At 34.4% G+C, this 15,180-nt stretch overlaps 1 protein-coding gene across 1 annotated transcript in view; it reads right to left on the bottom strand.

Annotated features, from left to right (window-relative positions):
• Positions 1-13,926, bottom strand: part of LOC150090024 (uncharacterized) — a 98,919-nt gene extending 84,993 nt beyond the window's left edge. The window contains exon 1 of the mRNA XM_090368940.1: positions 13,057-13,926. Coding sequence (XP_090225066.1) covers positions 13,057-13,104 — 48 coding nt within the window. The 5' untranslated portion in view covers positions 13,105-13,926. The remainder of the gene's footprint in view (positions 1-13,056) is intronic.
• Between the last annotated feature and the right edge of the window lie 1,254 nt (positions 13,927-15,180).

Here is a 15,180-nt window from a genome sequence, read left to right as displayed (position 1 = left end):
TAACGAAAAAATAACTTTAAAAATATACTATATTTATATAAAATTATTGTGATCATAATTAATGACAAATATTAACTGGTTCTTCCAAATTAAACTGCGTTATTCGTGTATTTATTTATTTATTAAAAAATCGATTTTCACGTGTAATTTAAGTTTAAATTTTGAATTTTGTGTCGCTGGTCTCCTAGTGGGTGTAGATTATCTCTGAGAGCATATCTCTGATTAAATAATTATTACAAATTATTTAATCAGGTTCTTCGCTGAAAATTTTTAGCTTAAATTCGAATTGGGCTATACTATATATTACTATATTATAATAATATAATATAAAAATTACACTAATGAAAGTATCATGATTAAAAAAAACATTGGAATTTAGCAACTTTGTTTACGTGTGGAAAAGTTTTTTTTTTATGTAATATTACTGGGTGTAGTGTTTAAGGAAAAGCAGTTTTGTGTGTTTGTTGAATTGGGCTGAATTATAGACAAGGCAACTAATGCTATGAGGGACCAGTGTATTCTGCCCATAAACTGTATTCTTATAGTCGTTTTATTTGGATGAAAAATCCGAGTTTTAGAGGGAGATACAATTCTCGCCGATATCATATAACTCGACCTCGGTGTGATGAACAAAAAAAAATAAAAAAAATATCGTTCTCTCTCGACTGGAGTCGAACCTAGTCCTTTTCCTCATGGAGTGTAAGGACAGGGATTACCAATGTGGCACCCACAAGAATAATTTGGTACATGAGGAATCAAAACAGTGGCTATTTAATAAAGTACGGATTTGAAAATTGATTATCACTAGGGCATTTGCATCCAGATTTCCGGATTTTGAAAATCAGGAAAAAGTGAGTATTTCAAATAGCTATATTTATATTTCTTCATTTGTGGAATCAATACTAAAAGAATTCAAACGGCAAGTGCAGACCATCACTGCAACAGTGAAATGAAAATGAATTCCTTACCATATCACCGTTGAAGTTTTTGCATATCAAGAGCATTAATATCTCTTTGCATATTATCATTCTATTATTGTGGAAAATACTCACAAGTACTTGTTGGGGGCTCACTGGATTTCACCTACGACAGCTGCGCATCGTGCTGACTGGAAATCAATCGGTCAATATAAGAGAAATCCAATTCATTGTGCCTCCAGAAGTTTCCCTTTTCGTCGTGAGACAGTTGTGTGCAACCGATGTTTACCATAAGGCAATGGCTTTCGATGGGATTAGAATCGGGACTATTACCAAGCCATTTGCAAATAGTCTTTTACAAATCATATTTTATGATATTTTGATAAATGACCCAAGAGTGGCTATTCGATGAATAAATGTTCCTTTTTGTAAGACGATATGGTGCAGAATCATCTTGAAAATTCATTAACCACTTGATAGACGCGATTCTCACAGCTGGAATCAGACGTTGCTTCTAAACCTGAATATAAGATTATGTACTCATTATGCCCATTAAAAGCACAATTATAAAGCAGGCCAGCGCTCTTTATAGAATTTAATCTCCACGCCATCTAATACACTGTCTCTTAGATTGCTAATATAACTATCATGGTCTATTAACAGCTTCACGACTTTTTCGTTGGAAGAGGCTTTTTGCTAGGACGACGAACTTTCAATTCCATGTTACACGATTATCGGCCAGCGGTTCAAGCACTTTGAGATGACCCAGAGCTATTCTTCTCTCACTTCTGAACTGAGTTGAAGTTCTATAAGTTTTTAAAAGAAAGTCTATAACAACAGCAATCCTGATATAGGAGCTCTCCCTAGCACTCCTACGTTTTAATGCTTGGGCTTTAATGTTTGAGCTTGTTTACTCAACCACACTGGTTATTTACAACTGAGTAATTGGTATGATCAATTAATCCTTCAATCCTGAATCACTCGAGATAAGCGTCAATTAATTATTTCTTTTTTGAAAAGAAATAATTATTCTTATTCTATGCGTATTACCATGCAAAACAAACTGAGAAATCGCATTTTGGAACCTTTGGAGACACTCTGTAAAGTAATTAATTACTTATACAGAGTGTCTCCAAACTCAACTATGGAAATACTCTTATGAGTATTTTCACAGTTGAGTACACCTTATTATATATTCGATAGTTGAATATTCCTTATGAGCATTTCCTGGGCCGAAGAAAACTCCTATACGATTGTCAGTGCTCATTATCACATACCTTTTCCTTCACTATTTAGTGTGGTGTTCCTGGGGACATTCTTATTGGTTCTTATTTTTTTTTTTTTTTTTTTTACCATCAAGAAATGACTACCTACAATTCCTGGTGAAGAGTTTGTGGAACCTGCTGGAAATATATCCTTGAAAATCGGCAAAGGAAGCGGTTTATGCACAATGGTGCCACTTACTACAATAACCGATGGATTGATAAAGACAGCCTTGTACAATGGTTAACAGAATCAGCTAGCCTTGAACCCTTATATTACATTGTATGGAGGCAAAATACATAGTTTATTCTACGCGTATTACCATGCAAAACAGCGTTTTGAAACCATTAATGAACAGTTCTGAAACGATAAGACATGCCAGTTAATCGTAGTTTCATCACGCTGAATGCTGCATTGCACAAAATGGAAGTAATTTTGAAGAGCAATTTTAGATTATTAGATGTTTTCCTTTCAGTGATTTTTTTTAGAGTTTCTTTCTATGTTTTGTAATTTATGATTAATGTTAAATATCTTGAAAATAACTTTTCAGAAATGGGTTTAGGAACTTTTTTCCCCCTCGATTTTGAAACACCCTGTATACAACCAATTCGAAGCTGATGAACTGGCAAACACTTTTGATGCTTTTCACTAATAATAATTAAGCAAAATCACTATCTAGAAGCTATTTTTCTCGCACAAGTTATTCAACAAGTTGAAAACGAACCAACTGAGATATTCTAATATATTAAACTATTTGATTTAATTTTATATTTGATTTTATTTATATTTCTTCTGAAATGGTGGTTCATTCAAAATCATAAATTTTCAATGCATCGATTCTAAATTCTAAAGGTTAGAATCTAAAGCAGATCGCAAATCAGTTAAATCAATGTGATCACTTCCCGAATAATATAATCGGTCAGTTAAGGGTCTCTCTCTCTAATATTCCATTTGTAAAGATAACAATCACAGTGTCGATACATAATACTTTAGGAACATATTTTAGAACATTTTTCAAATTTACCAGGGTTGTTTCAGAGCAAATGCAGTTTCCACTACCGCTAACATTCTAATCGTGAAAACCTCGCGATTTGTAGAGGATTTTGGTTGAAAAGCTGCTTCACGGTCGTAATAACCGTTAATCATTTAAAACTTCGAATGTCAAGAGTGTTTGTATATACTGCAAATAATACATAAAAAAACGTTTTACATATTAATAATGCCCTAACACAAAACGTACGTTTTACAAATTAATAATAATGGCCTAACATAAAAAAATACAAGTATTTGGGTGTCCTGGACTCGAGAGAGCCAAGGGCTCAAGCCCTATTAGTCGTACCAGGATCTGCCCTTGCCTTATTTATAGTCTATACCAGAACAATTGTACTCCCCTCTCTCTCTCTATTAACTCTTTAAATACTGTTTAGTTTCAAACCTCTGCACTGTACGATAAAATTTCAGTGATTTCGATTATTTTGATTCCAGTTGATCTGATTTCATATGAAAACATTAATTTATATTCCTGATTTCTCCATCCTCCCTGGCAGCATCTCCTCAAAGACATGGGGAAAGTTTAAAAGCCCGTTCAGTCAAAGCTGTAGTTAATCGATCTCGAGTGAAAGGTGTATAGTTCCACTTTTCCCCTTTGAGTTACTTCGGGTTAGACCACATCTAGTACCATATGAACTAGTAACCAAACAAGGAATCCCCAAAAAACAAGTGGTGCTGATTTCTCTGAATCCGAGAGAGAGAGAGAGAAAGAGAGAGAGGTTCCTTTGAAATTCAACGGTTTGCAAAAGCGACATTGGTCTAAATTATTGCTAAGTTACACAACATTACTGGATTCTAGATTGGAATATGCTATTTAGTGTAAAATTTCAAGTTACTACAATCGTAAATCAGTTCGCCCCTTTTTTAAATACAGGACGGTTTATTGTAAAATAATATTTTGTTTGCAATGTCAGCTTTTATAAACAAATGTACAAGTAACTTAGACCGTTTGTAAATAACGTAAAACTATTTAAAAGATATACAACATTGAAAACACGAAATTGTAAATCTATTGTGATTCAAATAGACAAATCATCAGTAACTCCTAAATCTATTTTCATCTACTATTGTTTAGTATTTTCAAAGTCAAAAGTCATATAAATTTGTGGTTTATCTCTGTTTATGCATGGACAACTTTTAAACAACAGTGAAATTTAATAATTTCACTGCTGTTTACAGTAAAATCGAAAAAATAAATAAATCTTGATTAATGGATTATTCATACCAGATTAATTTAAATAAATGAATTTTCTGTTTATACTCCGAGACAACGGGTCAGAGGAGTTCACAAGATAGAGCGAATACAAGAAACAGCACGGTATTTAGCAGATCACGGAGTTGAATCCCGGTCACTCAAGGCACGTGTACACACTCTTTTACTTAACCACTCGGCTACACCGGCCTTCTAGTCTCTAAAAAGAACGGCACTAAAGATTTTACTTATGTTAAGCTCATTGGGTGTTATGAAAGAAAGAAAAAAAAAAACAAAAACAAAAAAACATAAATCGTTAAGGCCGCTTAGTAATTAACTTATATGTTACTATCTCTTTGAGTGACCAAAAGAAGCATCATTCATGGCCGGGTATACTCCAGAGCATTTCATATAAAAAAAAAAGTAGAAAAAAAAAATAATAAATAATCATAATAACGGACTTCGACCCTTACATAGCTTGACATTTATTTAGAAGTTTCATTGATAATATTTCTTTGCTTATCTCAACATGTACCGAAGGCGTTGACATTTTGTTTATAGAAAACAAGGTCTCAGGATTTATTACATTCGAATATCGTAATTCAGTAGGACATGAAAGGAACCGGAAGAAGAAAAAAAATCATTTAGAAGACAAATGAAGTGCAATATTGAAACAGACGCTAATGACGAATTTCACGTCAGCAACTTCTGCTTAAATAAATTCCTATAAATAGGGCCCTAGTGGGTAGCACAGTTAGTAGAATCCCCATCCTCCCCACAGCGGCCGGAAAAGACCTGAGTTCGAGTCCAGTCGATGACGTGAGGAATTTTTACTGGCCTTTTTCACAACGTGGCTGAGTTAGTTGGTCTCAAGCGAGGGTAGCATGGTTTTTTCTCCAGGAAACTCGAGTTTTTCGTCCAGTAAAACAGAAAATCGATCTCAGAACACACGCAATTTACAGACAATATACATGGAGCAATATGGCCTTAGTTGCCGATGCTTCTAAAATTCTACTTCAACAACCTATAAATAAAATTTTTAGGAATGAAATTAATGTACAATGGCTTCAAAATCGCGTTGTTTCAATTTCTATGTTAACATCCAGTAGCTTAAGCAAATTAGGTTTGCATAAGAAACCAGAGAGTTTATTTCTGATAAAGACATTGATCTCTCTGCCCAATGACCATCCCAAATTGCTCCAGGGTGCATTACAGAAATGAGGCGTTATGACTTTTTCGAATCCGTGCATTTTTTTCAGAAAAAAAAATTTCATATGAAAACTTTAATTTTCTTAACTTATTAAAACTTAACTTATGAAAGATGGACAAAACTTAAGTTGATTTAACTTATGAAACATGGGAGAAAGCCCTGCTGTTTTAATACAATATTATCTTGTAGGAGCAGCATTAAGCTGTTTAAAAGCACTTTTATAATTAAATCCAGTCTTACAGTGTTAAACTCTTTAAACGGCAAATTTTGTGGATATTTAAAGAAACATCTAAGTCGTTTATAATACACCGTTTTGATAATTATATGCAAATTTTGCAAATTAGATAATGTTTATGTAGCTCATAATTACTTGACTGTTTCGAATGCGCACTTTTCTATCCTGCTATTAGTGCAGGCTGAACCGGATAGGAGGCGTTGGCCTTGCATGGGTGTTTTACATTAGATTAGATAATTCTGATGCAATGCAATGTATGCATATAATACAGTTAACCCTACGTCTCATAACATGTTTTTATGTAGAAATCAGTCAGCTAAATTACTTAAATACGATTATAAAAAAAGAAGAAAATTCCCTACTTTTTATTATTATTTTTTTTTTACATATAAATTACGACGAATACCATGGTTAAAATTAACAGTTATTAAGAATGAAATGAAGATGTTATTCTTTTACTATTAGGAAACGGTTTGTGGTAAGGTTTTCCTCCGGCAACTACAAAAGCTACTTTCTAAGAATCTGCATTATTATACAGGGAATTCAAAGCTTTCCTAACGAAAACTTAAGAAAAGTGTTGGGAATCAATGATAAAGACAAAGTTCGTGCAAAAACTTGAAATTTTGATCGCCAAATAAAGCGCAAATAAAAATATTTTATAATCAACCTTCCATCCTTGCCGATCTATGTAATTCCTGTGGTTTTTAGAGGTTCTCCTGGGCGAAAAAATTATTACTCATAGCCCTAAATCTAGGATCATAGATGCGATGGTGCCTCGAGGGGAGCATCCACTTGGGTATTTTGTTCACAGCTCTGCTGGTAAAGATATCCTAACGTGCGCTGATGATGTAAAGCTCTTGATAAGAATTGAATCAGGCTTCAATATTAAAAAATTTAATACTTTGATAAATCTCGATCTAAGGAAATGGTGTCTTATCTAAGTTTATTTAACCTCAACATCAACCCGGCATAATATGCCAAAGTTATACACTTTTGAAAACATCCCATCATAGGTGTCATTCTTCATAGATAACTACCAAATACCAAACACCTTTCAACATACCAACTTAAGGATAATTTTTGATTATGAACTATATTTCCACTAGAATGTTAGATACCAACGTAATAAAGCTGCCAGCCTTAGATGGGCTGCGAAAAATCAGCATCTGTCCAAAGTTGACCAACAAGTTCATTGCTTCCATCTCACAGCAATATTCTCTACGGATCGCAATTCTGGGGAACAGCGATTCACACCATTCAAAAAAAAATCTACTTGTCAGAGTTCTGATTACTCATTTGGGCAATCAGAAAACCACACCTTTCTATGGAACAAAGAATCCTTTAAATGGCACTCAACTTTAGCATCAAACGCCTCCCGGAAATAATGGATGAGAGAAGAATACCCTATACCATAAAGACGAAGGCTGAGTTAATCTCAGAATGCAACTTCTGAGAGTTATGTGACTGGAGGATTCCATCCTCGAGTCTAAAATTGGTTCTAACACTGGATTAAAAATCTAACAGAAATCTATTCCTTCGCTACCAATTACTCCAGTAGGAATAATGCAGTTTAATCCGATTCTTTTAGCCTTAAACAAATTCTGTTGCTGTTATCTTCTGGATCTTTTGTCCTAAAGGGTGTTGTGCATATTTCTCTCTGTAAAACAATAAAGAATGTTTATTTATATTAATATCGACTCAGAAGAAACTATTTCAACCTATTCTGAAGAGATACGCCAAGTTCTAGTCTGCAGAAATTACATGTAGATTGTTGCGAGACATGTATCTAAAGCAAAGAAAGACATTTATAATACTTGATATGAATTTTTTAAAATTAAAAATAAAGAAGTAAAGTTTTTTTTATAATCCTTGCAATCTCCCCAGAGACCTATTGTAACTGTTATGGCAGCCTGAACCAAAGCATTAGCAATCACAGTCGGTCTCCATATAAATAAATGAATGAAAGATTGTCTTAATGCATCTTATATGCCAAACAAAGTTTCAAAAACAAAAGGCATTTTCGGATGACATTTATAATAACTTTTTTCTTTGTTACTGAACTCCCATCCCCCCAAAAAAAGTTCTGAATCATCCTGTATAAGAACTATTAAAAATTTATATTCCCATTCTCTCTGCAACAGCATCTCAGTTAACGATCAGTGCCTTAGACACTGAAAAAAAACATTTTTTTCCCCCCTAGTATACTATCAAGAAGCCTTTGAGACAATGGTAGCTCACTTGATTTCGAAAGAATGTATAGAATGTAGTTCCAGAGGACCATATTATATTGAATCAAATAAAAATCTTTAAAAAAATTCAGTTATTTCGCATAACTGAAGCACAGAGAAAGACTACCTTTTATGAGACAAAAACTCAATCTATTTGTGAATACAGCTGCTAATGTATATCATCCATTTAACTTCCATCGATAGTGCGGTTGCTATTATTTTCTGAAGTAATCAAAAAGTAAAAGGTGAAATGATGTACATCTATACCCATTGATAAAATAAGGCCAACAAGAAACTGATTCATGATACATCTTGAAGCTCTTCAAGTTCAAGCTGGACAACACGACGTTAAAAATAAAAAGGCACGTGATTCGATTTTTTTCCCTTCCTCGCATGTCAAATCTCCTATAAACATATTGATCATTGTTCAGCCCAAAAGTGATCCAAAAAATCCTATAAATGTGTTACTGACGGAGTGCTTAGAAACTGCACTCCAGGGCATCTCTTCCGCGACAACTTTTTGTCAGTTCGAAATGCATACTCACCAAAGGTATCCAGATAGCTTAGACTGAATGGAAACTTGTGTGCGTGTTTTAGCAGATAATCCAGCGAGTTTTAGCAGATAATCCTTATAGCAGAAAGCCCAAATGTCAAAGATTGGCATTAGTAGCTGCTCACAATGGGAAAGCAATACTCTCGGTTAGTACTTGAATTTCGCGCAGTTCATCTTGGTATCTGTCTCAATGGTAGATAGAAGCTTTATAAACAAGAACCATCCTCTGTACTCCCTTTATCCGTGTTCCACCATGACATGAAAGACTGTTTTCGTCGGGTTAAGACCCCTAGCTCTCGGTGCAACCATCAATGATGGTTATGTGTACTACTGATCACTGCTCAGATTTAGTCTTGAGCGTGTGTTCTGATCTGAGAATAAACACAATTTCAAAACATCCTGTAATAGTATTTTGTTATATGAGCATTATTTACCTGTTTTTATGAATTAAAAATAAATAAACACGAGTCGATTTGAACAAGGAATCCTCAAAGATTGGAGGTGAAATCCTCGTATTCTGTGTAAGAAGCCCCTCTATGTAGGTGCGATGGCACCAACATATAGTCTCCGTTGTTACAAGCAACAGCCTTTATGGCAAGATAATAGCTGTCACCATCTATAGGTTTGGAAAAGCCATGTTCGAATCTTGTCCATCATACTCTTTTTTAAAGAGAACTGAGTTAGCTGTAACTGGAGCATATACAAAAACAAGGAATCATCATGCTTCTCTAGGTATGGAGTAAGCTTAACTGCCTAAGGACATTATAATAAGAGATATTTTGCATTTTTCTCAATATTCTAACTAAAATTATCTTACTATATACTAAAATGATTTTATTCTAGAAATAAATAACCTTTATCTGTTTGTCAAATCACATCGTAGAGAAATAAATTAGCAGGTCACGGTCATGATAAGTTCTTAATTTTTTAATAAAGCAACCTTTTGTGAGTAAATGAAAGTCATTTACTGTTTTCTACCATTCTAAAGTTTCGATAGCTGCAATTCAGAATTGATTTATAATGATTAAAACTGGGTCCTCTTCTCTTTTGGGCACTAGAAATCAGTGGAGTAATGTTTTTAAAAAAAAACAGAGGAAGCGCGGATGCAAGACGTTCATGGCAATGGGTAATTGCTGATCGAAAGCACTTCTAAAACTGGTAAACTTGTGAATAAGCATACATCAATTTGCTTTTGTTTGTTTGTTTTTTTTAATTCATATAGCACATTAGTATTTAAGGTCATTTTTTATGTTGTGTGAATTATGTTTGTATAAATGTGTGTTCACAGGTCGTTTGCAAGTTGTGCTGGCTGAAAAACCCAGAATGACTCAAGAAGAAATAATCCGAACCCGTCTGTCTGACATCGGCTAACTGTAAGTAGGCCTCTTCAATTTTTTTTTATTTATTTATTTAAAATGAAAGGTTAGAACCTACAGTACTTATTACTGTGAATGAGTTGAAGACTAAGAAGACAAAAGATACTTGGTGACATTAGAAATTAATTTCGGTAGATTGTAGCTTTTCAGGAAATAGATGTAAAGGAGGTTGTTCCATAAAACAGACGTTGGAGGGATAAATGAGGAAGAAAAAAAAGTTAGTTCCGTAAGTTTAGAGTTGGACAGCGAATGGATGCTAACTATTTGCGGCACGTGTTTGGACTGATTTGGAAGAGAGAAGGGGAATTATAGATTCAAAAAAGAATAGTGCCCATGGAAGTATCTATAGAAAAGGCATGCAGCAGAAACAGGACGTCTGTGAGACATAGAGTGGAAAGATTTTGTAATAGACGAGTCATTAATTAACCTGACTGCCCTGTTTTGAATGGAGTCTAGAAGTTCGAGAGAGGTTTTGGAGGACACAACCCAGATGAGAGAACAATATTCCATGGTAGGGCGGATTTAAGATTTATGCATAGTGAGTAGCTGTTTAGAAGAAAAGTAAAGTAAAGCAGAGAGCGAAAGAAAATGCATAGTGTTTTGGATACAGTTCTTTAAAGGTCTTCGAACCCAGATCTCTTTTCAAACGAGTGGCAAATAGCGAAACTACTAAACTGTCATGGAGGGCGTAAATCCAGAATCCAGGAGAGAGAGAGAGAGAGAGAGAGAGAGAGAGAGACCTGTAAAGAAACCGTGCAGTTCTCATTCAAATTGAAAATCTTTACTACTATCTTTATTTATGGTTTAATTTCCGAAACCAATGTATTATGATTTTTTTATCCATTATTATACATTTATCCATCATTATTATATAAAAAATTCCATTATTTAAAAGCCATAATATTAATTACACTCTTCAGCTGAAATCAATTTAAGGGCAACACAACTATATACACTCCATTTATTTTATCTCACTTCTTTCTCAGCTTAGGTAAGTTACATTTACATAATGAAGTAAATTAATTATATAAAATAAATAAAAATATATACGAAACTTGGAAGTAAATTCTTCAGTCCTGATGACTATTCTTTATAACTAAGAGAACTATAGAATTTTATGTTTTTATATTCTAGACCTACAAGATTTTATGACATTATAAGGAACTGCTTTTAAAATATATTTATTTATTTTTTTATTTTAAATATCGGTAAATTTTAAGCCTTTGAATTATAAAAAGCTTTAAATGATTCTGATGACTATCATTATTATACAATGATTTCAGTCCAATCTCTAAAGTGAATAACAAAGGAAATGTTTTCCCAAATATCGATTATCATCTATAGTTTTGCGGGATGAAAGCCTAATTTAATCCTGTTTAATAATCACAGAGATTTCGCTCTGTTCAGTGCCTGACATTAACTGCATCATGATTGCTTAATTAAAGATAAATATCCTTGACAATATGATTTAGAGAGATCTAGCTATAGAAGAACTCCACAGTCGTATACAATGTATTTTGAGTGCATATATCCAACACAAAATGCCTGACATGTTAAATAACCATCTTGCTCAGCTCTACCTTCTAATAACCTACCTTCCTCAAATCAGGGTAAGTATTGTTGAAAGATCCGTAGGAAATTACTTATTTGGTACCCAACGTAATTAAATATTCCTTCCTTATATTAAAGTTTAATCATTGCGTGAAATTCATGTATGCCATGATCTTCCATCTAAAATAATGGATCTTAGTATTAAAACAAAAACAGTTGTTTGCATAATGTCCTTATTCTTTGTTCGTCACCAGATAAAAAATGCAATCATCCAACACAGTCTAAGTACACAGTTCTTTAACCAAGTACAATAGGTTGGCGAACATCGATTCCCTCCCCTTCCCCCTACTCCCCGCTTTCGGAACCAGAGAGCTGTAGCAGTCAGGTCACTTTTAAACAGACAGGAAGGTATACCCCAGTTTGTTGTATTGGTTGGTGTGACAATATTGATTATTATCATAGTAGTTACTGACTAAACAAATTATTAATATTATTTTATCATTATTATATTATTTGCAAAAATTTACCGAGCTCGACATGATTATTCTGTTCTCTCTTTGGTAATTTTTTGTACTAAAATAAAAAATATATTTGGTATGATTATTCGATTCTGTGTTTGTGACTAACTCTAAAGCTCATCTACAAGTAACAGAATATTAATATTTGACAATATTTAAAAAGTGAAAGTTATGAACGATTTCTAGCTCTAAATTTTGGTATATTAATATAATAATAAATTCGTTAAACCTCTGTAATTATTATTCATAATTTGCGTAATTCAAAATTAAAAAATAATTGTCTAAATTATTCCAGATAATTTTTAAAAAATCTTACTTAAAATTATCTAAAATTATAGCTACTGGATGATTGAGTATAACAGATAATAAAATGAAAATGACAAAAATATTAATTAATTCCAAAATGAAATTAATTAATTAAATACACACCCATCCACCCACACACATACGTTATGCACACACTGTACATGTGCTTTAAAATACGGTACATAACTTTATTTTAAACACCATTTTAAAAACCCGTGTTTATGGTTTAGTAAAATATAACTAACGTTCTTGTTTTATTTTGCAGTTTCAAATTATCAGCAATACCCATTTCAGTACAAACAAAATTTTAAAGTCCACTTATTCGTTTCATATTTCCGTATCACGTTTTACAAAACTTCTGAAACTAGTTCTGTTGGTGTGAGAGTTGGCTGTTAACTCGAGTGAAAAAATATTAATGAAATAAATAATTAATATAATATATTAAACATCGCAACACTGGATTTAAAATTACTATTTCTCATCCCTATTTAAAAGTAAGTAAGCTTTGAACTCTCTTTTTCTAAAAAAAAAAGAAAAGAAAAGTGATTGCGCGATACTTTCAGTACAGTGGTAAACAATTAGGCCTAACAGTTTATCGTAACTCTAATTTTGGAAATTACACAGAAATTGAAAATAATACTTGTTTTGACAACTCACCTGGGATGTCGAAGGATATGCAGAGTATCCAAACTGAGCATACGACATGACTGTTCAGTAAAGATCGGAACGCCACTGGTTTTGAAAATTCTTCGAGCTTTGTTTCAGTTAATCAAAACCCATTCTCGGAAACGTGCACCGTATTGGCAAAGTACAAAGTTCACAAGTCCACAGCCCCATACAGTCATCTATAGCTTGAGCCGATATCGGAAACTATTCATAATGTTGAAGCAGCGTTTTCTGATCAGGAAGCAACAGCAAATGTAACTCATCAGTCTGACCAAAAATGGATTCTTAGACATCAACATAAACTGGTCAAGTCACCTGGCTTTCATGGGTGAGAAAGGGTGGGGAATGCGAGACAGATAGAGGGGGGGAGGGGGTGCAGAAAGCTGAAGTAATCGCTAGGCCTAAAAGTTGACCTGTGCCGCTCTCTAGGGAAAGGACGAAGGCGCCAACAAGCTGTGTTTACATATAGATGAATGAAACACGAAACGACACAAGCGTAAGGCTGTCCACTTAGTGTGGGTCCCTGGCGTCCAACAAATACCCACTGCCCAGGACGGCCGCTGATCGACAGCAAGAACATCAGCCGTACAGGCACATCGCATCGACTCCACCTCTCAACCTCCCCAAGTACGTGTGGGATGGAGATGGTGATTGACAGTCTTAAACGTTACTACCTCCGTTGAGACCGGTAGTGATTGACCGTCAGACCACACCTCTCGTATATGGTGATTGACAGAGAAAGCTCCTCCCCCTCTCCAAGAGCCACTCTCACTCAGACCTGTCATTCGTAGACACGATGCCTAGCATAGATAACGGAATTCACTCTGCCCCACGGCCTACTATCGTACGGTTTCTGCGGCCGCAAGTTTGTCGTCTGTGTTTAGACAACAACGCCTAAATGGGCTCTGCGCCAGTCACTTCGCCAATAATGTCAATGACGTGGGAACCTGAGCAGTGACGGGGGTTGGGATTAGAAACACATGAACAGCTGCCTCCAATTTTCTCGCTCTCTTGACGGCATACGGCGTCCTCTCACCGTCATTTGGTGTCCGATAGTACTCGTGAGATTTTCAAGTTAAGCTGCTGTGTAATCCTCCTTTAAATTCAATGGAATATTTAAAGCCTTTTTTTTGTATGTGAAATGCGTAGCGAGTTTATTTGATAGTATTTTAGCAACACCCAATTGAACTTGACGTTGGTGCAATTTTTTTTTTAAATAGTTAAATTTGAACTCACCTTTATCGAATTGTTTAACAATATGGCGACACCTAATGCTCTTTTTTTTTTTTTTTTTTTTTGCTTTTCGATTTATGTTTGAAATCACAAAATAATGAGATATGTGCGTATATGTGTTTTATCCTGAAGGGCAACTGAATCAGCTTAATTCTTATTTAGATACAATCTTAATTGTACAAGAAAAATTAAATCGACTGATGTTTAATGAAAGAGTTACTTCGTTAATCATAAATTTAGCGAAAATGGACCACTCTCTGAAACTATAAAAATATGTTTAAATGAAAAATATCTCTGAAAATATTCCAGATAACCACTAAAACAATATTTCACTGGTATTGTTAGCTGCCATTTTCGAATCGTATCTGGAACTATCACACTCCAACCCCTCGCATATGCCACAGTGGTTATGATCATTTCCCTTCTTGATGGAAGTCGAACCCAGACCTCTTCTCCATAGTATCTTCCTCGTATTCTGGATAAAAAGGGTCTGGGTTCGAATTCCATCACGTCTGGAAGAGGTTTTTCATACCGTGGCCGAGTTAACCGGTCTCCAGCAAGGATATTTCATTTCCCACCCTCCTTTCAGAAATTTGAATTTTTAATTAGAAAAATATACGTAATTCACAATACACTGACGCCTCATAACATTAGTTGCTCTTATGCAAAAACAGAACACTCCACTTTTAAAGAGATAATTTTATCTCTTAAAGGCTTTCGAAATCATTCGTATGGTTAAACCTTCGAGATGTTATTCAGCCAATTATTAGAAGACGCCACTATTGTAACACAACAGCTGCCTTTTCACTATTGATCGTTTAGATCCGAGGGAACTGCTAATCAATTCAAACTGAAAAGGGATTTCTTCCCCTCCCCCCGTGC

This window comes from Mastigoproctus giganteus, chromosome 2 (assembly GCF_048544385.1).
Source record: "Mastigoproctus giganteus isolate SK-2022 chromosome 2, ASM4854438v1, whole genome shotgun sequence".
Classification (NCBI taxonomy): Eukaryota; Metazoa; Arthropoda; class Arachnida; order Uropygi; family Thelyphonidae; genus Mastigoproctus; species Mastigoproctus giganteus.
The sequence above is the reverse complement of the archived record's forward strand: the minus strand, read 5'-3'. Positions and strand labels throughout refer to the sequence as shown.